We start from the raw sequence: 22,701 nt of genomic DNA, 5'->3' as shown, positions 1-22,701 counted from the left end.
TTTATTGCTTTGAGAGCATTGGGGAATGATGGTACCATCATATGTATTGTTCATGAGTGTTATGGATTCGTCACTTCCATTGTTGTGGTTTTCATCCACTTTAAACATTTTTGACTCCATGTATTATTATTATTGTTGTTTGAGGGAAATAGCAATTATTATTGTCAAAAGGTAAAAAGGTTAATGTTTTAAATGAAACCGGAACCGGACGAAGAAGAAGAGGAAGAGGAGAAAAAGAAGGCGGAGCGAGTGTCGGAGAAGAAGCATAGTTGCTTTGCGGTCTGGAGCGAACATTGGCAAGCAAGAGTCACGAGTGAACTTTGGGTTTCCCGGGGAAGGGATTCCTGCGACAGAGTTGTTATCGCTGTGACAGATTCACCTGCGTGTCAGGTTTTGCGATTGATTCCGAAGAGAATCATCGAAGGGCCGTTACGTCTCGAGTACGGGCCGTCGGCCAACTTTGACTCGCGCGCTTTGCGCGTCGAGCAAGGTTTCTTTGCTTCGCTTCAGCCATTTTCACTGCACCAGACATTGATCTGGTGTGGGTGTGTGTAACGTGGCTTTTGATTGGAAAATGTGCGTGTCGCCGACTGTGAGCCATGGAACGTCCATACCCAAGGGTGTGATTTCCCAGTCGCCTGGAGGGCGCCTTTGGATTTCCCAGTCGCCTTGAGGGCGCCTTTGTGCAGCTTTGGGTCGCGTGACTGTGACTGTCATCTGAACGGGATTCTGGTCTCGATTGGACATCGTTCTGACGATCGCTGGAGCGGATTGACTTTGGCTTGAAACCGGAATCAACTTTGGGTTTGAAGCAGGGAAAGAGACATTGGGAATGTTCTTGTTTCACTAACTTGGAGCACAGTGAGTTATATATTACGAAACTGAGGGTACCATCATAAGATATATATTGATTGTACTTTTGATTACTATTATTGTTGTACTGTTATTCTTGTGTGATCTTAATACAATATTTGTTTGTTGGTAACAATTGGTGTGGCTTCACCATTGATCTTGGACATACAGAATAACACATTTTTCTGCCGTGAGTCCTCTCGGGGCTTGGAGGTACACCGTGACCAGGGGGTTGGGGTGGAGCACGTAACAATGAGATGCAAGTGATATTTACATGGTACTTTCATTAATAGTTTTATTATTGTGTATGTGAGAGTTCTTAATACAATTACTTGTTTTGTTCTACAATTGCATTGCTGTGGTTTTACCATGGTTTATTAGAACACTCAAAATAACAAATCCTTTTGCCGCATTCCCTCTCAAGACTCTGAGGGGCACCGTAACCAGAGTTTGGGGAGGTAACACGTAATACTGTCAACATACAAGAGGAGCGAACAATAGAGCAGTGACAACCTGTCAACCTACAAGAGGAGCGAACAACAGAGCAGTGACAACCTGTCAACATACAATCGGAGCAAACAATAGAGCAGTGACAACCTGTCAACATACAACAGTAGCAAACAATAGAGCAACGACAACCTGTCAACACACAAGAGGAGCGAACAATAGAGCAGTGACAACCTGTCAACATACAATAGTAGTGAACAATAGAGCAGTGACAACCTGTCAACATACAATAGGAGCGAACAATAGAGCAATGACAACCTGTCAACATACAATAGGAGCAAACAATAGAGCAGTGACAACCTGTCAACATACAAGAGGAGCAAACAATAGAGCAGTGACAACCTGTCAACATACAAGAGGAGCAAACAATAGAGCAATGACAACCTGTCAACATACAATAGGAGCAAACAATAGAGCAGTGACAACCTGTCAACATACAAGAGGAGCAAACAATAGAGCAGTGACAACCTGTCAACATACAACAGTAGCAAACAATAGAGCAACGACAACCTGTGAACACACAAGAGGACTGAATAATGGAGCAACGACACCTCCCCTCATGCATTCTTGAGAAAAAATACATGGGCAGGGTCTTTTGAGATCTCGCTTTGTGTTTCCGTGCACGATCTATGTTCGTTTTGTTTGTGACGCTTGCATAACAGCCACGATGATAAGCACACACCGCAATGCACCGCCATCTGTCAGAATCTCAAACAGTTACTCTGCCCTCAGGGCATGAATATTTTGCCCAAGTATGCTAAAACTAAAAGGAAGGATTTTGAAAATGACAATAAGGTGATTTATGTTCTTCAGTGTTCAAGTATCTAATTCAGTTTAAATAAAATAACAATGTTAAAGGTTGTAGAAAAAAATATTGTTGGAAGTTTTCCACTGTTGATGCACCATCTTTTACGCCACAGACAGAGGTGAACCAATTGCTTAACCGCACTTTTCGCTCCGCGTGCATGAGGTAACAACAAAGGTTAAACATAAAGAGCCGGCAGCACAGTGAGAGACAGGCTCGTTCAGCATATCTTCTGAAGTTAGCCACCCGTGTAGCAACCCCAAAACATATCTGTATATTTTAAAACCATATTATGGTAAATCAAAGCAATGAATACAACTGTTGAAAAAATGTTTCCTGAGATTACCCTTGGAGAGATTTATAAAAGATATTAGACATACAATGCGTATAAACAGTTTTATACACACATCATCCTTGTATGCCAGGTGTGACCCACTCCCCCGTGTGTGTGTGACCCACTCCCCTGTGGGTGATCCACTCCCTGGTGCAGTGTGCGTGATGTGCGGGGGATGGGGGCGGGGAGGGAGAGGATTTGAGCTCTTGGTCACATTTTACATGAAATGTAATTACACATTCCAAACTGTATTTCTCATGTGCACGCACATGCATTCACATGTTATCAGAAGTAAATACATTGTGTAGGTTACATCATTTGTGGATCTGATAAATTGCCAGTAACCAGTTTGTAAAACTGAATGTGCAGCATCTAAATGAAGATGTCCAAATGTCACACACGTCCATGCCCGTGGGATTCCCATGGGTAACCCTACTAGTAAAATATATTAGACAGCGTATAAACAGTTTTATTCACACATCATCCTTGTATGACATACTGAGCCCATTAAAAACTCTTTATCCCATGTGAGATGCTCCCATACCCAGGTCATACTTTAGTTTTTTAACTTCGAGGATCGTTTTCAATCTCTGGATGTCCAAAAACTCCTTTTTTGCTATGTTTCGCTCTATCGCTGTTGTCATCCACTGCTTAAAGAGGGCACTCTCCTCGTCGAATTCTGGAACCATGGTCACTGGCCGCTTTTGCCCCTTGCCTTTTGAGCCATTTGACAAGTTAGAAGCGGACGAGTTATAATCAGACACTGATGAGAATCCAAGTATTTCATGGTCTTCCACTGGCCTGGGCCCCGATGTTGTAGAGGTTGCCATATGTGTGACAGGGTCTGCAAATACATCAAGCAAACATGGCAATAAATGTTTCACATTGTAAGCATTCATTCTGAAATGATCTCAATATCGTCAAAATTGTATGAATACGTCTCCATACTTGCATCATGCTGGGGGGTGTTTGCGGTGCCATTGGTGCAGTGCCCGCTGTGGGTTAGAGCAGGAATTTGGTAATTTGTTCAGGGGCCCGGTGACAGCTCGACTACTCTTGGTTAAAGAGACTGTGGGGGTCTTTAACATCCACAAACTAATGCTTGCAGACGGGTCCTCAGGCTTAACGTCCATCTGAGGGATGGCCTACACATTGACGTAACGCCCTGCATGTGAAACACCACGATCACAGTTTATAGCTGGATCGAGATTTGACTCCAGGTTAGAAAGCTCAGAACAACAAAACTTCACCTCCAAGCTCAGAGGCTTTCCTGGTAGGCCAGAGGTAATGTGCAAATAATCATAACTCCAGTCGGAATGTCTGGTGATCTTTTGTGGGAACACAAACATTTCCCTTTTGTGGGAAACCCCCAAAAATACAACCAACAAACAAACAATGTACAGTATGTCTAAACTGTCCAAGCAACTGAAATGGTTTACCATTAACACAACACAACAGCACACCACACACACGAAGTCGAGACCTGGGAGGGTTCTGTTCCACCTTCTGAGATAACAACCAACAAAACACACACACACACACACACACACACACACACACACACACACACACACACACACACACACACACACACACACACACACACACACACACGATGGCGGTGACAAGGATGCCTTGTTTCTCTGTCCCCATCTTTCCTACCACCTAAGCCCACCTGTGATGATTCACGTGCCTCAATTCTAAAGAGGAAAGATGTCAAGACCTTGAAAGGTAGTGGAGGCAGAGAAGGAGATGAGATTCTAATTGAGAGGCTGAAAAGCACAGGCGGTGTGATATGGAGAGAAGGCCTGTGCCAAACCGTCCACATGGGAACAGAATGGTGGGCTCACAAAATTGAAACGTGCAGTGCTTGAATAGATGTCACCGCATGGAGCAGAAAGTGAGAGAGGCGCGCACGCCTTGTAGGAGCAGGATATGCGGCCCCGAGCGAAGCGGTGAGGCTAACATCTCGGTCGGGACGTTGAACGGTCCCTGTGGCGGCACCCATAGAAGGAAGAAAGTGAGCGCGAGTGGCACCCTTGTGGCGGAGATACCACGTGGTGTGAACGGCTCCCGGGAGGTCTCGAGTGGTGCAATGGAAGCCCGTGGGTGACACGCGATGGGGCGGGTGTGCTGGAGAGATTAAAAAACACAACTCCGAACAAAGAGTCACAGGCCCCCAGCAGAAAAAGTGCTGTGATATCTGTGTGGACACACCAGGCAGCCAGGGTGTGTCCTGCTAAGATAAATGGCTACACTTTCCCCAAAAAGAGGAAGGGCCCTGCATCAAAACGCAAAGCTACAACGATGCTGCCTGTCTCAAAGGAAAGGCCTACGAAGCAGGACAGCAAACAAAAAAACAATGGAAGCTGGAATGCTGAGGGGAGGAAGGTCGTACTCCTTCACAGAACGTGCTCTGCATTTCAAGCATGGGGGATGTGTGGTGAAGGAGACCGATTCATGACTACAGCACAAACAGATACAAATGTTAATGGGCAGAAGGACGAAGAGGTATAGAGGGACAGAGGAGAGGATGATGATGAGGAACAATGTCATTTGGAAGAGGACCTGGCTAATAAGAAAGAGGAGGTGCGAATGACACCAACTGAAGAAAGGCACAACTAATTTTAGTACATAATAAACGCACAAAAGCACTAATCTGTAGTACGTACAAATCTTGAAAAATAATAATACTAAATTCAAGGGTACCTCCCTCCCCCCATCCCCTACCCCTCCGCTTAAAGAAATAAATATTGTGAATTTTGCTCGAGAGACGGAGGGACTTGCTCAAAAAGGAGATTGGGTAGATTCAACAATCACAAAGAGGAAACGAAAGCCCAAAGTAAAGAGAAGAATCCAGAAAATAAAATACAAATATGAAATTGAAAACAAAGACCTAGAGGTAATGGTTGCTGAAAATAAACTGAAAATCAAAATGATAGCAAGGAAAATAAAATAAAACTACGACGAGGATAACATGAGGAGAAAACAAGGCCAGATGTTTGAAAACAACCCGAAAGGATTTTACCGTAAACTAGGGAAACGGAAGCAGAAAGTGTCACCCCCTCCTGAAAAAGATGAACTGGAACGATTCTGGAAAGAAATTATGAAGATAGAAAAAAACAAAGTAAGGAGGCGGAATGGATCCGAAACCTGGAAGAGAAAAAGCAACATCTTGAGGAAATGTCCCCAGTAATAATTGATGTAGAAAAGATAAGACAACAACTGGCAAAGATGGCAAACTTCAAAAGCCCAGTTCCAGATGGGATCCCAAACTTCTGGTTAAAGCAATTTGATGCTCTCCACGTTCACTACGCTCGAGCATTCTCGATGTACTTATCCAAGGGGATCAGGAAATGGACGAATGGCTCACAGAAGGTAACACCTTCCTCATCCCAAAATCTGAAGACACCCAAACACAAACAAACAAATACCAGCCAATAACCTGTCTACCAACAACACACAAACTTTTAACAGCAATCATCACAAAAACAATGTACCACCACCTACCACAACAAGGAGGCTGAGAGGCAGAACAGAAGGCAAGAACAATAGACCACCTATTACTAAACAAGGCCAAACACGGAAATTGCAATACGAGAATAACCAAATTGTTCACAGCATGGATAGACTATAAAAAAGCTCTTGGCAGTGTCCCACATTCATGGATGATAAAGTGCATGCAAATGTACAAGATAAATCCCCAAATAACCAAGCTAATTGAGAAAGCCATGAATCTATGGAATACCACACTAATCCTGCAGCACTCAGAAGGAAAGATTGAAATACAAAGAGTAAAGACACGACTCCGGATCTTCCAAGGAGACAGCCTTTCTCCTCTCATGTTTTGCCTGGCCCTGGACCGACTAAGTAACCTCATTAATGATCAAGGACGCAGATACACCCTAACATCCAATAAAATAACTTCCAAAGAAACAAGAAAGGTGATGCATCTACTGTATATGGATGATTTTAAACTCTTTGCACTGAACAATGAAAAATTGGCTGAACTGAAATTAGTGAAACGGTTCTCCGACGACATACAAATGGAATTTGGCCTGGATAAGTGTGCCAAGTGCACATTCGTGTAGGTTGACTAACAAAAATGAACAACATAAAAATCGACCGAGATACAATACAGGAACTAGACAACGAAGCATCTTATAAATATCTTGGAGTAGAAGAGGGCCACCAAATTTGTCACAAACAAATGCGCAAAACAATTACCAAAGAATACGTGCATAGAATGAGGCTGATCCTGAAAACATGTCTCAACAACAAGAAACAAAATCCAAGCCATAAATCAACTAGCAGTTCCAATGTTCCAGTACAGCTGTGGAATCGTAAACTGGCCACAAGCGGATATCAAAAAACTAGATATAAAACCAAGGAAACTCCTCACTATCCACAAAATGTTCCACTAAAATCAGTGCATCCCAAGAATGTACCTGCCAAGGAAAGAAGAAGGTGGTGGCCTGATGTAACTCAATCAAGAGCACAGAGCGATGACTGTAGGATTAGCGGAATATGTGAAAAGCTCAACAGACTACCGAATACAATTTGTGTACAAGCATGAACACAACAAGCCAAAAAAGGTATCTCTCACTCACCTTGCAAAAAACTTCCAAAAACAGGTGTGATTGGAAGATGTCATGCACCAAACCGAAACAGCAACAAACACAGCCCCTACAATTGTAAAAAAGACAAGAGAAAAATACAAGATGAAATACCAGCATATATATAGTGACAATTGGGAGAAAGACAAAAGAGCAGGGGAGTATAAAAAAAAAAAAGAGTTGGACAGATTGGGGATAGACAAAGAAGGATCATTGGAATGTCTAAGAAGAGGTCAGATCAACTGCGACGGAGAACGAATCATAACAAATGCTCAAGACCAGGGACACCACACCAATGGATTTATAAATATGGTGGGACTGAGTCAATCGGACAAGTGTAGATTCTGCAAGGTAGAAACAGCATGAGTCACCTCCTATCGGGATGTAAAAAAAACTCATGTCAGAGCAGCTGTACACCCAAAGACACAACGAGGTATGTAGAGTAATCCACTGGCACAGCTGCAGAAATTTCAATATCAAAGGTCCATAAAACTCATGGAAACATGAACCAAAAGACATCATTGAAAACAAGGACATAATGCTCACATATGACCTGATGATTCCATCCAGTGTGAACATAGAAAACAAAGCATTACATCTGGACATAGTACTCAGGAACAAAAAGGAAAAGACAGCATCACTGATTGAGATATCAGTACCCAGGGATTTTGGCCTAAATAATGCAGAAATCAAGAAAATGACCAAATACCAAGACCTCAAAAATGAAGTGAAAATATCTTGGAAGCAGAAGAGCGCAGAAATTGTACCAGTGATAATTGGGACAATGGGAATTATGAAGAAGAACCTTACATACAGTAGATTAAAAAAACCATTCCTGGGAACATTACCACAAACAAGCTACAGGTGGAGGCTATATGGGGCTCAGTGACGATCCTGAAAAGAGCCCTCGGAACAAAAACTGAGAACAACAAAACTTCACAACTTAGCCCATGAATCACGATCCTTCACCGAAACAGGGGTGGGAGGGTGGGGCATGGGGGAGTGTTGGGGGAGGGTGGGGCGTGGGGGAGTGTTGGGGGAGGGGGAGCGATACTGAGAGTCATAGGAGGACTCCATTCCACCCTCTAAAGCCCAAGTTATGAAGGCATAACACATACACACAAACACACAACACACACACACACACACACACACACACAACACACAAACACAACACACACATACACACAACTTTTTGTTGTGTTGTTTGTAAATATATTTTTTAAATTTGAAATTTTAAGAACAGGGAAACAGGTGCAGTGAGTGTTTGTTGACGTCACTTGCCTCAAACCAATCACAGCGCACCTGGCCTCGCAAAGCCAATCAGCAGCATCTCACAACTTGTCGCCAAGCAACATGAAGCATAGTTCATAATGACACAAGTGAGTGAACAAGTGTTTAACGACACATGGTCCAGGTTAGTCAAGAGGACCATGCCGCACCTTTGAGCAGTCCCGCTTGGGTTTTAATCTCCACCTAGGTATGACCTGTCGTCGTGGTATTTTGCAGGCAGGGCGAGGGAGGCATCAATGTGTGTGTGTGCTGTCCCTCGATTGGACGTTAAACTGTGAATGCGCACGCCTGCTGGCATTTGATGCTTCAACGGACACTACTGTTCTTTGCGAAGAGTAAGCAAGCTATCGCCGGCATCCCAGCCAAATTACAAATGGCTGCTCAAATATATTAGATTCGGTGAAGAAGAGCAACCCCAGAAAATCATTTGTGAATTTGTATGGAATCAAAAGGAATAGTGATGACTGGTGTAAAGTTGAGAATGAAGACTTCTTCTGTATAAAAAGGCCTATACAGTCAAGAGTGACATATAGTGTCTGCTATTCAAAGCCATAATGTCTAACTTGATAGGCCTTGTCTGTTGTTAACTGAAGACAGGTGTGAAAGGTGAATAGCTCGCACCTTTAAACCAGTTGCTCACCTTTCCGTGTATGTTTTCCCAAAAAATGACTGAGGGTCGAATCCCTGAATAAGAAACTAGCTAGGCCGGAGAGGAGTCGGTAGAAGACAAAGACCACCAACCTGCCTGCGAATCAGCTTCATCGCAGGAGATTCCAATGATTCTGAACGCTTTGGTTTCAACAGCGTGAAGCCGAGCTAGGTGTGAGGCAGGAGCACCAGCCCAGAGGGGGGAACAGTATTCCATTGAGCTGCGGATGAAAGTCTTGTAGGTGATGAGGAGCTCAGGTGTGCCAAGGAAGGACTTCGCACGACGGAGGATGCCGTGTCGGCGACTGGCTTTGGAGGCCAGATTGGAAATGTTCAATATTCCTTCCTCCATGAGCTTTGCTGTTTTTATTTGCTTTACTTTTTTGTATACATGTTGGAGGCTCATGGAAGAGCTATAGTGGAATGGAAATGGAGAAACACCAACACAGAGTGGAAGTAAGAACGAGATCAAGCGGAGGGGGAGAAGGACATATGGGGGTAACCAGTGATGACATCGAAAATGAACAAACCAACCGACAACTAACAACTGAAAAGAGGTGAGAGAGGGGGGCAGGAAAATCACAATAACCCAGGAGAAGGAAGAGCTTGGGAATGGGGTCATTTGGAGTTGAAGAGATCACGAGTATGGACCTGAGGTCGTAGTGAACAGTTGTCTTGAAGCCCTGGAGGAAAGAGTGGGACTGAACAAACTGGGGAAGTTGGATCTGCAATGTAGAGAAAAGAGGATGAGTGGAGGTGAGCAGTGAGCCTGGAATTTGGCAGTTTGACATGAAGAGGGTTACTGGTGGACCATGTGCATCCTGCAGAAATCTGAGAGAGACAGAGCCAAGAAAGCGCAGAGGATGCAAGACCAAAAAGGAGGTGATAGAAACAAAAACAACTCCTGTAAATAAATAAAATATCAAATGGTTCAACATATCAAAGGTCATATCAAATGGTTCAACATATCAAAAGGTTCAACATATCAAAGGTCATTTACCCTTTGAGAATAATTTTGCAGACCACAAGTAGTTAGAAACATATGATGTCTTTCTTCCATTTATCTCTCTCTTTCTTTATCTCTCTTTCTCTCCCTCTCTTCCCCCCCCCTCTCCCTCCCTCTCTTTTCCCACCTCTCTCTCCCCCTTCTCATCCCGCTCTCTCCTGCTCTCTCCCGCTCTCTCCTGCCTCTCTTTTCACCCCTCTCTCACCTTCTCTTTTCCATCCTCTCTCCCCCTTCTATTCCCACTCTCTCCCTCCTCTCTTTTCCCTCCTCTCTCCCCCCTCTCTTTTCCCCCCTCTCCCTCCCCCCTTCTCTTCCTGCTTCTCGATCCCCTTTTAAATGATCATTGTTCAGAAAGTGGATGGGAGGGTTGTCCAGTCGGTCTTTTCGGAGAGACATGGTAAGAGTGTGAGATTTGTCAGGATTGAAAGACATGTTCCACTTGATTGCCCAGTCTGTGATTTTGTCCAGGTCTGCAGAGAGTGAGGAGGCTGCAGACTGCTGATCTGAGGGATGAGGAATGGAGCGACAGAGAGTAGAGTCATCAGCAAAGAGATAGAGGGGATTTTCCAGAGAGGGAGGGAGGGAGAGGGAGAGAGGGAGTGAAAGAGCGGAAGAACAGGATTTTAGGACCCGTGGGCTGATGCCGTCAGGTCCAGTTGCAGAATCAGAGTCGAGGGTTGACAGAAACTTCTCCACCATGTCAGGAGGAAAGGACACAGAGTCCAGGAGCAGCTGGGTACGACTGGGTATGGTGGGTACAGAGAGGGATGGGTTTGGGACACAAGATTCAGAGGCAAACACAGATTTGAGGCATACAGCTTTTTCACGTGCGGAATCAGCTGTGTAGCCGTTAGAGGTAAGGGAGGGGATGGAGGGGGAACAAACACCAGAAACAGATTTGACTAGATGCCACCAGGATTTGGAAGAGGGTGACAGGTTTGAGAGTTCGGTCTTGAGAGTGGAGAGATATTGTTTCCTGGCTCTCCTGAGGGTGGACACACACACACTTGTTTTTGGGCTTTGTGAAAGGAAATGAGATTTTCTTCCATTGGAGTTGTTTTCCAGGAGGTGAAGGCAAGTTGTTTCTGGGCAACTGCCTCACCACAAGATTTTTTAAATTTTTTTATTTTTGTATACAGGATCGAGGCTCGTGAAAGAGCTAACATTTATCACACAAAAAATCAAACAGTCACACAAAACATATAATAAGGGCAGCGGTAGACAATATGGGGAGAGAAGGGGAAGCACAAACACAACATTTGAGAGCAGGGACATCAGGAGATCTGTGGGAGGGAGAGGGCTTTGGGGGAGGAGGCGTGGGAAGGGGGGGGGGCGGGGAGAAGTATAAAACACAAGGACACTGTAGGACTTCCAGGAAAGAAGTTGGTATTTCAAAAAAGTGGATCTGGGGTGAAATTACTGGGGGTAGAAAAGATCAAGGTTTAGGATGGGGGAAGATAAGAGATGGTGGTGAACACCTGTTTTAAAGATCTGGAGGGAGGAGTGAGATTGAAGAGCGTGAGGGAGTTTGTTCCAGAGGCGGGAGAAAAGAGGAATGTAGGAGTGTTGGTGAGCATAGAGCCTTGATTTTTGCAGTTTAACCATAAGAGAGTTGCAGGCAGATCTTGTGCGACCGATAGGAATATTTGGGGGACAGAGCCCAGAGAGAGCTGGAGGAGCAAGGCCAGAGAGGAGTCTGTAGAAGATAGAAAGACCACCAACCTGCCTGCGGAGAGTAGATGAAAAGCCCTCGGAGTTAGCTTCATCGCGGGAGATTCCAATGATTCTGCAAGCTTTGGTTTCAACAGCGTGAAGCCGAGCTAGCTGACAGGCAGGAGCACTGGCCCAGAGGGGTGAACAGTATTCCATTGAGCTGCGGATGAAAGCCTTGTATGTGGTGAGGAGCTCAGGTGTGCCAAGGAAGGACTTTGCACGATGAAGCATGCCCAGTCGGCGACTGGCTTTGGAGGCTAGCTTGGAAATGTGGTTTTCCCAGGAAAGATCATGGCAGATAGTTAGACCCAAAAGCTTGAGTGACAGAACTTCTTCGAGAGGATTGTTCAGAAAGTAGATGGGAGGGTTGTCCAGTCGGTCTTTTCGGAGAGACAGAGTAAGAGTGTGAGATTTGTCAGGATTGAAAGACATGTTCCACTTGTTTGCCCAGTCTGTGATTTTGTCCAGGTCTGCAGAAAGTGAGGAGGCTGCAGACTGCCGATCTGAGGGATGAGGAATGAAGCGGCAGAGAGTGGAGTCGTCAACAAAGAGGTAGAGAGGATTTTCAAGAGAGTCAGAGAGATCATTGATGAAGACCAGAAAAAGCACAGGGCCCAGAACACTGCCTTGGGGAAATCCAGCCTGAACAGGAAGAGGAGATGAAAGAAACCCATTCAGGGCCACACATTGACTACGACTAGACAGGAAGTCCACAAGCCATGTGTGGAGATTTCCATGGATACGATAGGAGGAGAGTTTGGTGAGCAGAGCGGGGTGCCAGATCGTATCGAAGGCACGTGATATGTCAAGGGAGACAGCTCTAATTTCCTGTTTGGCATTGAGGACCTCCATCCATTTTTGAGATAGCAGAAGCATCATGTCCAGAGTAGAGTGACCTGGTCTGAAACCAAATTGATGGTCAGAGATCAAGCCATTGGAGAAGAGGAAAGATTTGATATCCGAAGCAATGATGGATTCCATGATTTTGCTGATAATTGGGAGAAGGCTGATTGGTCTGTAGTTGCAAGGATCTGTTTTTGCACCTTTTTTGTGTAAAGCGGTGATGTTGGCTGATTTCCAAGCAGATGGCAGATGACCTTGAGCAAAAGAGAGGGTGAAGAGAACAGAGAGAGGGAGTGAAAGAGCGGCAGAGCAGGATTTTAGGACCCGTGGGCTGATGCCGTCAGGTCCAGTTGCAGAATCAGAGTCGAGGGATGACAGAAACTTCTCCACCTTGTCAGGAGAAAAGGACACAGAGTCCAGGAGCAGCTGGGTACGACTGGGTATGGTGGGTACAGAGAGGGATGTGTTTGAGACAAAAGATTTGGAGGCAAACACAGAGTTGAGGCAATTCTGTGTACCGTGTACCAAAAGATTCCGTGTACCATGGACAGGAGGAAGGGTATGACAACTGAAGACGAGATGGGATAAATCTGTGCATGAGAGAGAGCAATTTACTTTGGAAGAATTCCCAAGATGAATTGATGTCAGAGGCGGTAGAGATGGGAGACCAGTCCAGATGATTGATGGCTGCTTGAAGACCATGCCAGTTGGCCTGAGTGAAATGCCAGACTCGTCGACGCTGAGGAGGCTCTCTGAGAATGGTCAGAGAGATGTCCACTTTAACAAGCACATGATCAGATGAGCCGATTGGAGCAGAAGAAGAGCAGCAGACATTTTCAGGGAAGTTAGTCACAACCAAGTCCAGAAGAGAAGATGCTCCGTTGACTGAGATCCGGGTCGGGAAATTGTCAGATTGTGTCAGTCCCAGTGAGTCGCACAAGTCCTTTGCTGAGGAGCAATGGGTGGTGAGAGAGGTACCCACACCCAGCCAACTGGCATGGTGACAATTGAAATCACCACATATGAGGAAGAGAGAGTTGGGATGAGTAGATAGAAGTTGGTCCATATTATCAGACAGCGAGATGTAGATTGAGTCATCGCTGTTTGGTGGACTGGAAACACACATATGAACAAAAGGTGGGAGCGAAGGGGAAGCCGTAGCCAGAGGTATTCCTGGGGTGAGGTGGAGAGAGGGTAGTGCAGGGTGAGTGAGGAAGAGTTTTTGATAAAGATAGCAACTTTGAACATTTCTAATGATCACGAATGATGTTTCAATTTGCAGAACAAGTTTGTTTTCTTTATCAACCGGATATCAACGTCACGACACAATCGTAACGAGAGTTCAAACGCATCACTTCAAAGAATAACCTCCATTAAAATGTCTAATATCATTTGTAAATGGAACAAGTAGAATGAATGTTGTTGGTTTGTGAATGTTGTGGTTCAGACCTTTGACTTGTGGTGATGAACAATCAAAATCAACTTCCACCTTCACTTTCACAAATTCTGAAGAAAAAACACAAATGATTAAAACAAAACTTTCAGTGAAATTTATTTTAAAATAGAGTAAACACGAACAGATCACGAGGACTGGCAGGATAGGCCAGAGGTATACGCACTAACCTGTGAGCTATCTAGTCTAGGATCAAATATGAAAGTCATCATGGTGTCTTGGCCTAACTATAAACTATCATCATGGTGTCTTAGCCTAGCTATAAACTATCATCATGGTGTCTTGGCCTAGCTATAAACAATCATCATGATGTTTTGGCCTAGCTATTGTCGGAGTCTGTATGGTGAACTATAATCTCACGTCAGACTGATATAAAAACGTATATATTCGTATGTTGAATTATAAGTTCCACTGCACCTCGTTATGCCTGCTTGCAAAGTAACTCCCTGTGGGGAAACGTGCGGGCCCATTGTTTAAAGCTTAATCTTCTCCGTGAAATGTAGCCAGAACACATTCCTGGATCTAATGAATGACTTGCTTAATGATGTGTTTTTCTCTCTCACTGGTTATCTTCCTTGTTTATCGGACAAGGAATTCCCTCACTCCCTGTAAAGGCAGCTGGTCCTTGTTATTTTTCACTTTTTAACAGTTGAATGACATTAAACATTCTTTGACCTCTTGGTGAACCAGAGGACCGGGTGAAATGCATCGCGCATATCACTCGGGCTGTGGTTCAGCGGAGATCACTATCTCTTCAGCGCAAAGGTCTGCCTACTTAAGCGCAGCTCACTGGGAATTGAATTTGAGTTCGCAACTTGGCCTGATCTGTGCTGGATCGAATTCCCACATGTGCCTTCTACTCTACCCATTAAACCAGTTTTTATTCTCATTGCGGTGTCTTGATATCTCCCCAGAGCAGCAGACCTCGCATCTCAACCACGACATTTTGGTGCAGAAACCCGAGACTCCCAAGCTGTGGATGAGAGGATCGACTACTCCTGGAGGCGACAGCAATTGGCTCAGGGTGCACCTCAACTTAGGGACCAAGGTGAGAGAGACCTTTTTATATCTCTCTGTCAGGGCAAGTTGCTGTAGTTTCCAGGTAAAATCGAATCCCTCTCCTCCATAACTTGAGCGAGTCCAGACTAGAATTGTTAACATGGTAAAAGAGAATAAAAAGTGGTTATGGAGAGTGGTACAAATTTTGGGGAACCAGAGGTGGGATTTCTGGAATAAGATATCAAGGTTGGACCTTGCTGGAAAAGGGAACCAGAAGTAGGACTTCTGAGATAAGGTATCAAGGCTGGACCTTGCTGGAAAGATAATTCTGTGACTAAGGACTACCAGGGGATACCTGGAGTAGTGACCTCCCTGAGAGAGAAATAGGGCTTAAGAATGGGAAAGCATAATGGACGACCAGGTAAGACCGATCTTCCATCTGCAGGTACTCCAGTGGAGTACATCTTGGAAACAGCTGGGTAGGTTTCTGTACGATATGTACACTGGTAGGTTGGAAAATAACCGTCGGACAGAAGTCCGCAGGCCCGTTGAGGGAAGTTCCAGAGAACATGGTTAGGAAATTTGAGGAAAGTTTTAAAAATAAGGAATTCTAAGAAAAAGCACAAAGGTAATGATTGGGAGTCCTCCAGTCAATCTCAAAAGGCAGGGATCTTAGCCCCAAAATGAATGAACGAAATGATTTCTTGGTAGAGAAAAAGAATGAATGAAATGAGTAAATATTGAAATTTGTTGTTCTTGTCATTGGAGATGTGTGCAGGTGTGACAACAGGTGAATTGTTACAGGTGTATTGTTGTATTGGTATTGTTGTAATGTTACAGGTGTTGTGGTGTTACAGCAGGTGTCGTAACAGGTGTATGGAGAGGACACAGGAGAATAGCAGCAGAATAGGATTGATGTGGGGAAACAACATGACATTGATCAGGTAGAGTTCGGTGGGTCTTATTCATGAGGTTGTCCACATCATGCTTGGGTGAGGGAGTGAGTCCGGACAAGGTTGAGGGGGGGAGGGTGTCATTGTTCAGCTGCTGTGGGGTGGGATTGTCGTGAGTTGAGTTGGGGCATTCTGAAGCGTTTTGGACTTTTGTGATTTTTTGGTCAGGGTGAAATGACGTTTGGATTTGTGGGCTTGGAGGCCCCGACCTCCATCCCTCACAGACTGCTATCTTGTGTACAGTGAGTTTTAGATTACAAATTGATTGCATTGTACTGGATCGAGTCGTCCTGGTGTTGAACAGGCAGGATTAAATGAATGCTCGGGATGATGTGCGATTCGCATGCTCCAGGATGCGGCATATCGGCTAGCTGGATGAGTGTACCTGCTCGCCTCTGAGATGGGCAGCCTTGGGTTTGAATATAAAATGAGTGAAGCTCCGAAATACATCGTTCAATTTGCATGTGACGTTTTATTTGAGTGACCAAATTAAAAACTATTGTTGTTTTGTGATCCGTGATTGTGGTTTTGAGGGTGGTCATTCGGATGTAGGACTCTGTATCGTGCCAAGGGATGGGTGCAGGACGCACACCAGGGGTCGTGGCGCACGTGTACCAGGGTGTTTGGCTGGCACGGCGTGTGCTGAGTATACGTGTGTGTTGAGCTAAGTAAAGTCAGGGCGTGCGCGCTGAGTTTGAGGGGGGATGACGTCATCACGTCGAATCCCTTAGCGCGAGGGAGGGGTCACGTTTTGTTCCAGTTGGACACTGATAATTTCCTTTGTCGGCAGAAGGACCATGCGATTGGTTGTGATGTGACACACACACACACACACACACACACACACACACACACACACACACACACACACACACACACAAACACACACATGCACACACACACACATAAGTGACTTTCTTAACTTGTAAATATAAAGTCCCAGGGGAAGCTGTACACGAAGATCTGTCCCATTTTGTAAGCTCTTAAATGGAATTATGTCCAAGGTGCGCGAAGCGTTGCTGATTTTTATATGCACGAGCACATACATGAAATGACATCTGTGTCATGATGATGATGATGTGTCATGATGATGTGCAGACATCTGTCATGTCTGTCTTGTGAAGGGTGATCTGACGTCATCTGTCGATTGGATTTGCGGTAATGGTGAATTGATTTGATTCTGGTGTGAAGTTCAAGGGGGAGATTGGCTTTTAACGTGTGCACAGGTAATGCTTGGTGACCCGAAATGGGAAAAAATTATATAGTCAAAGCCAAGTGGACAGTGAAAGTGATGCAGTGTTGAAGGAGCTCGTGGGGTGCATGAAGAAGTGCCCGTGGTTCGGGCCAATGTTTGGCCTGGTGGAGTTGGGACTCGATTACATACAGATCTGTGAAATGGATGTCAATGTCTGAGAGATATTTGGGGATCGCTTGGCGGGAGAAGATAGTATATCGAGTTTCTTCTTATTCAAACATGGGTATCATGTTTCATGGGAATTAACCACTTAACCAATTAACTATTTCATCCATTAATTAACCATTAATTAATGAATTAATGAATTAACCATTAAACCATTAATTAATTAACCATTAATTAACCATTAACCAGTAATTAACCATTAATTAATCATTAACCATTAATTAACCATTAAACCATTATTTAACCATTAAACCATTATTTAACCATTAACCAATTAACCAATTAACCATTTCATTCCAAAATTCATACAGAGTGTGAAAACCTTTTTGGTTTCCAAATATACATTTCTATCTTGATTTTTAAAACGTAAAGAAGCCTTAGGAATGCCTTCACTCTCTCCTGCATTTATTTAGGGAAAAAATATCTCCATAAAACTAAAACTTTAACTAAAGTCAATAACACCAACATCATCAACTACACAATCTTTTTCTTCTTCTTCTTTTTTATCTCCACTTTCTCGTTTAAACCTCCACCCCAAAATTGTAGTTATTCTTGAAAATAATATTTTCATTAGACTTTTAATTTCTTTATTTTCCTCGTATTTGTGCGTTGAGTTTGATTTATTTTTCATAATACCTCCAATCTTTTATTAATCTCACCGATTTCCATATTTCTTTATTTTTCCTCCCTCTCTCTTTTCTCCCTTGCCTCCTTCTCCTTTTTCTCTCTCTCCTACTTCTCTCTTTTCTCCCTTGTCTCATTCTCATTTTCTCTCTTTCCTACTTCCCTCTTTTCTCCCTTTCATGCCTCTCTCTACTTTCTCTCTCTTCGCTCTCTTCTTCAACTCCTTCCTCATCCCTTGCTCCCCATAAAATATTATACATATATTCATCTGGATTTTGAGATATTCTTGTTTTTTGTAATTATTTTTCTCATAATAGGATACAAATAAGATTTGTTGATGATTTCTAAAAGAGTTTTATATTTCATAACTTTTAGAAGTTGATTTTTATTTAATATTTTAATCAAATCTTCATTTGTGGGTTTAACAATATCAGTATAAGTCCAGTTCTTAATTACAAAATTCCCATGTCTATGTTTTAATTCATAAGGAATGTAATATCTAACACCCTTTTCTTGTAAGTATACAAAAATTATAATTCTCTTGTAGTCTTCTCCATGCCATTTATGTATAAAAACAATTCATGTCTCTGAAATATAGGAGATATTAATATGATGATGGGTAATACCACCCCATCTTCCTGTTGTTAAATCGGTTTGTATTCCTTGGCTTTCTATCTTTATCCGATTTCCTTCCTTCTTTGTCATATTAACTAACGCTTTGCTATCATATAATTTTCTATTCTTTAAATCGTGTATTTGTTGTTTGCTAATTGTGCTTCCACATATCTCATTATCCTCACCAAGCGGGTAATATTCTTCTTTACGAGACTGATTAAAATCATGTAGGTCTTCTAAGTTTATTGAAAAGGACCAATGATACCCTAAAGGCCTAAATCATACATATCATACCCCCATTTATTGATTCTCATATTAACTATATGTCCTTCTTTATAAAGTTCAATTGTCAGTAGACAGTTACATTTAATAAGGAAAGGTGTATGGTTTATAGAACCAGGTGTTGTGGTTGTAAATTTTACTTGTTTCACAAAATGTGCTGTTTTATTTAAAGATATAGATTGTGATAAATCATTAAATCTAATTAAGTCATTGGCATTGATTAATTTATAAGTATTTTTCATATTAATATTTTTTGTTAATTTTTTTTTGTCATTCAGCCTGTGCCTTTGTATAATAATTTGACAAATCAATATCCAACTCTTGGGATACTCCAAAGATAGAACCATATTTTCCAACATGTCATTTATATTAGATTTAAAATGACATCATCAAAATTTTCATTATTGTTGACTTTAAATAATACATATAAACATAATTGACCACAACATTTGGAATTAATGTCTTGGACTTGAAATGTTTGATAAACAGCATTCTGTAAGAATTTTATTACTTCATGAGTAGAAAGAGGAGTGGTGGAAGGCCATAACTATCAAAATAATATTTATCCTGACTATTATGAATACAAACCCAATGAGAACCATTCCCATTATTATCTTCTAAATTCATAATAATATTCTTTGTATTCTTGGACAACTTTGTTAATTCATCTCTCATACAAATAACCACATTATCAATTTTTAAATTTTTACAATGTTTAGCAAGTTCTATATTTGACGTTGTATTCTTTCCAAATCTTTTTTTTTTTTTTTTTTTTTTTGTTTTTTGTATACTGAATCGAGGCTCGTGAAAGAGCTAACATTTACTTCACAAACAAATCAACCAGACAAACAAAATATATAAAAAGAGGGAGCGGAAAACAAGATGGGGAGAGAAGGGGAAGCACATAAACACAACATTTGAGAGCAGGGAGATGTGTGGAAGGGAGAGGGCTTGGGGGGAGGAGGCGTGGGAAGGGGGGGGGGGGGCAGGGAGAAGTATAAAACACAAGGACACCAAGGACTTCCAGGACAGAAGTTGGTATTTCAAAAAAGTGGAATTGGGGTGAAATTAGCGGGGGTAGAAAAGATCAAGGTTTTGGATGGGGGAAGATAAGAGATGGTGGTGAACAGCTGTTTTAAAGACCTGGAGGGTGGAATGGAATTGAAGAGAGTGAGGGAGTTTGTTCCAGAGGCGGGAGAAAAGAGGAATGAAGGAGTGAAGGTGAGCAGAGAGTCTTGGTTTTGGCAGTTTAACCAAAAGAGGGTTGCAGGCAGATCTTGTGCGACCTGTAGGAATATTTGCGGGACAGAGCCCAGAGAGAGCTGGGGGGGCAAGGCCAGAGAGGAGTCGGTAGAAGACGGAAAGACCACCAACCTGCCTGCGGTGAGTGAGTGAGAGGCCCTTGGAGTTAGCTTCATCGCGGGAGATTCCAATGATTCTGAATGCTTTGGTTTCAACAGCGTGAAGACGAGCTAGGTGTGAGGCAGGAGCACCAGCCCAGAGGGGAGAGCAGTATTCCATTGAGCTGCGGATGAAAGCCTTGTATGTGGTGAGGAGCTCAGGTGTGCCAAGGAAGGACTTCGCACGACGGAGCATGCCCCGTCGGCGACTGGCTTTGGAGGCAAGATTTGAAATGTGGTTTTCCCCGGAAAGATCATGGCAGATAGTGAGACCCAAAAGCTTGAGTGACAGAACTTCTTGGAGAGGATTATTCAGAAAGTGGATGGGAGGGTTGTCCAGTCAGTCTTTTCGGAGAGACATCGTAAGAGTGTGAGATTTGTCAGGATTGAAAGACATGTTCCACTTGTTTGCCCAGTCTGTGATTTTGTCCAGGTCTGCAGAGAGTGAGGAGGCTGCAGACTGCCGATCTGAGGGATGAAGAATGGAGCGACAGAGAGTAGAGTCATCAGCAAAGAGATACAGAGGATTTTCAGGAGAGTCAGAGAGATCATTGATGAAGACCAGAAAAAGCACAGGGCCCAGAACACTGCCTTGTGGAACTCCAGCCTGAACAGGAAGAGGAGATGAGAGGTTTAAACCATTTATCCATTTATTTATGAGAAAGATATAACCCATTACCCCCTTTTAGTTAGTTTTATACCTGCCTGTGCGATACAAGAAAGCATATCTCCAACTAACAATGTCGCTTTATCAGGTAGGCTTTCAAGCTTTTCAGCAAAATCCACAATTAAACCACTTCCACTAATTTGTTTCTCCAACTCATTATGGCTTTCCAATTCTTTTTGAGCTTTTAGTTGTGCTTCCTTTCATTAGCAGTTTTTACCGCTGCTGAAATACCACCCGTCAATGCTCCCACCACGCTTAAACCGGCAAATAAAGGAATTAGAAATGGAAGAAATCCTCCTCTTTTCTCCTTTATTGAATATTTCTTTAACATAGGTTTTGTCATTTTAATTTTAAGTAAGCCAGTATCATTTAGTGTTTTCACCTTCTCTCTTGTGAGCAAAACATCAATTCTTACTGCTCCTTTTCTTTGAATTGTATTTACATTAATAATACAAGGCTTTTGATTTTGAATACAAGATAATCGTTTATTAAGATTGATTTGATTAATATATACCCCAGTTGGTTCTTTCCTACTCATTTATTTATTTGAAAAATCGGTGTGATATTGATCATAACACCATTATCCATATTAATCTGCAATTCTGTTTCTTCCAAAAGCAAACAATATGAATCAACTTCTTCACTCTCTTTCAATGTATAGGGAACTAGAACGCCACTCAGTAGAGCGCATACTCCCGCCGTGGGTCAAGCTGGAGCCCTATCTTCCAATGGTAAAAAAATCCTTCAAAAAATTCCCGGATCCGGAATAATATCCTGAGCTTCACCAAAAACTAATCAATTCTTCCTTATCCCAAGGGCAATCATCCCACCAACTTTCATCCAAATCTGTTCAGAACTTTTCCAGATATCTTGTTCACAAACACACAAACACATGAACATACGAACACACATACGCACACACACACACACACACACACACACACACACACACACACACACACACACACACACACACACACACACACACACACACGAACGGACACGATCGAATGCATTACTCCCTGGCGAGAGTAAATATCCACTCTATTAGACTATAGTTTCCTTTTGAGAACTCGTCAATTGCATGGATTGTATAAAAAAAATTAAACGCAACCATATCCAAAATGAGATCTTTATTACCGTTGCTTTCACACACCTTTTGGTAAGACTTGTAGGCTTCTGCATAATGATTTTTTTCCCAATCAATTTCCAATCTTTCTCGCAGGTAAAATGTACCATCCAGAGAAACCCGAATTTGTTTTACCTTAGCATTATCACTCAGCGCATTATTCTTATCAGTACCTTCATCTCCATCTGGTTTCTTAAAAATGAGCCACAGGTATCGTGGCTTTCCTTCCAGAACACCTAAATTTCACGTGCAGATAGTTTGGTTCAGTTTAACGTGTTGGCATCTTCTTTTAAGTTATGATACATTTGGTGGTTTCTTTGAGTTAAGTCTTCTATTCAACATCTCTTCCATTTTAAGATTAGGAGTATATTCGCTAATATACCAACACAATTCATTAATAACAAATTCATTCTGTGCAGCGAAAGCATTAGAAAATTTAATTAACCTCTTTCAGTTGAAGACACACACACACACACACACACACACACACACACACACACACACACACACACACACACACACACACACACACACACACACAC

At 42.8% G+C, this 22,701-nt stretch overlaps 1 protein-coding gene across 2 annotated transcripts in view; it reads right to left on the bottom strand.

The window, feature by feature from the left end:
* Positions 1 to 2,506: 2,506 nt before the first annotated feature.
* Positions 2,507 to 22,701, bottom strand: part of LOC144892356 (uncharacterized) — a 46,407-nt gene continuing 26,212 nt past the window's right edge. Inside the window, exons 2-4 of one of the 2 annotated variants that reach the window (XM_078778529.1) lie at positions 14,067 to 14,123; positions 7,109 to 7,184; positions 3,150 to 3,342 (exon numbers count right to left, since the gene is read on the bottom strand). In XM_078778529.1, the coding sequence (XP_078634655.1) occupies positions 3,282 to 3,342; positions 7,109 to 7,184; positions 14,067 to 14,123 (194 nt within the window). In that variant the 3' untranslated portion in view covers positions 3,150 to 3,281. Of the gene's footprint in view, positions 3,343 to 7,108; positions 7,185 to 14,066; positions 14,124 to 22,701 lie in introns of both variants that reach the window. The other variant, XM_078778528.1, reaches the window with a different exon arrangement.

The sequence above is a fragment of the Myxine glutinosa genome, chromosome 5, assembly GCF_964187855.1.
Source record: "Myxine glutinosa chromosome 5, kmMyxGlut1.1, whole genome shotgun sequence".
Classification (NCBI taxonomy): domain Eukaryota; kingdom Metazoa; phylum Chordata; class Myxini; order Myxiniformes; family Myxinidae; genus Myxine; species Myxine glutinosa.
The sequence above is the reverse complement of the archived record's forward strand: the minus strand, read 5'-3'. Positions and strand labels throughout refer to the sequence as shown.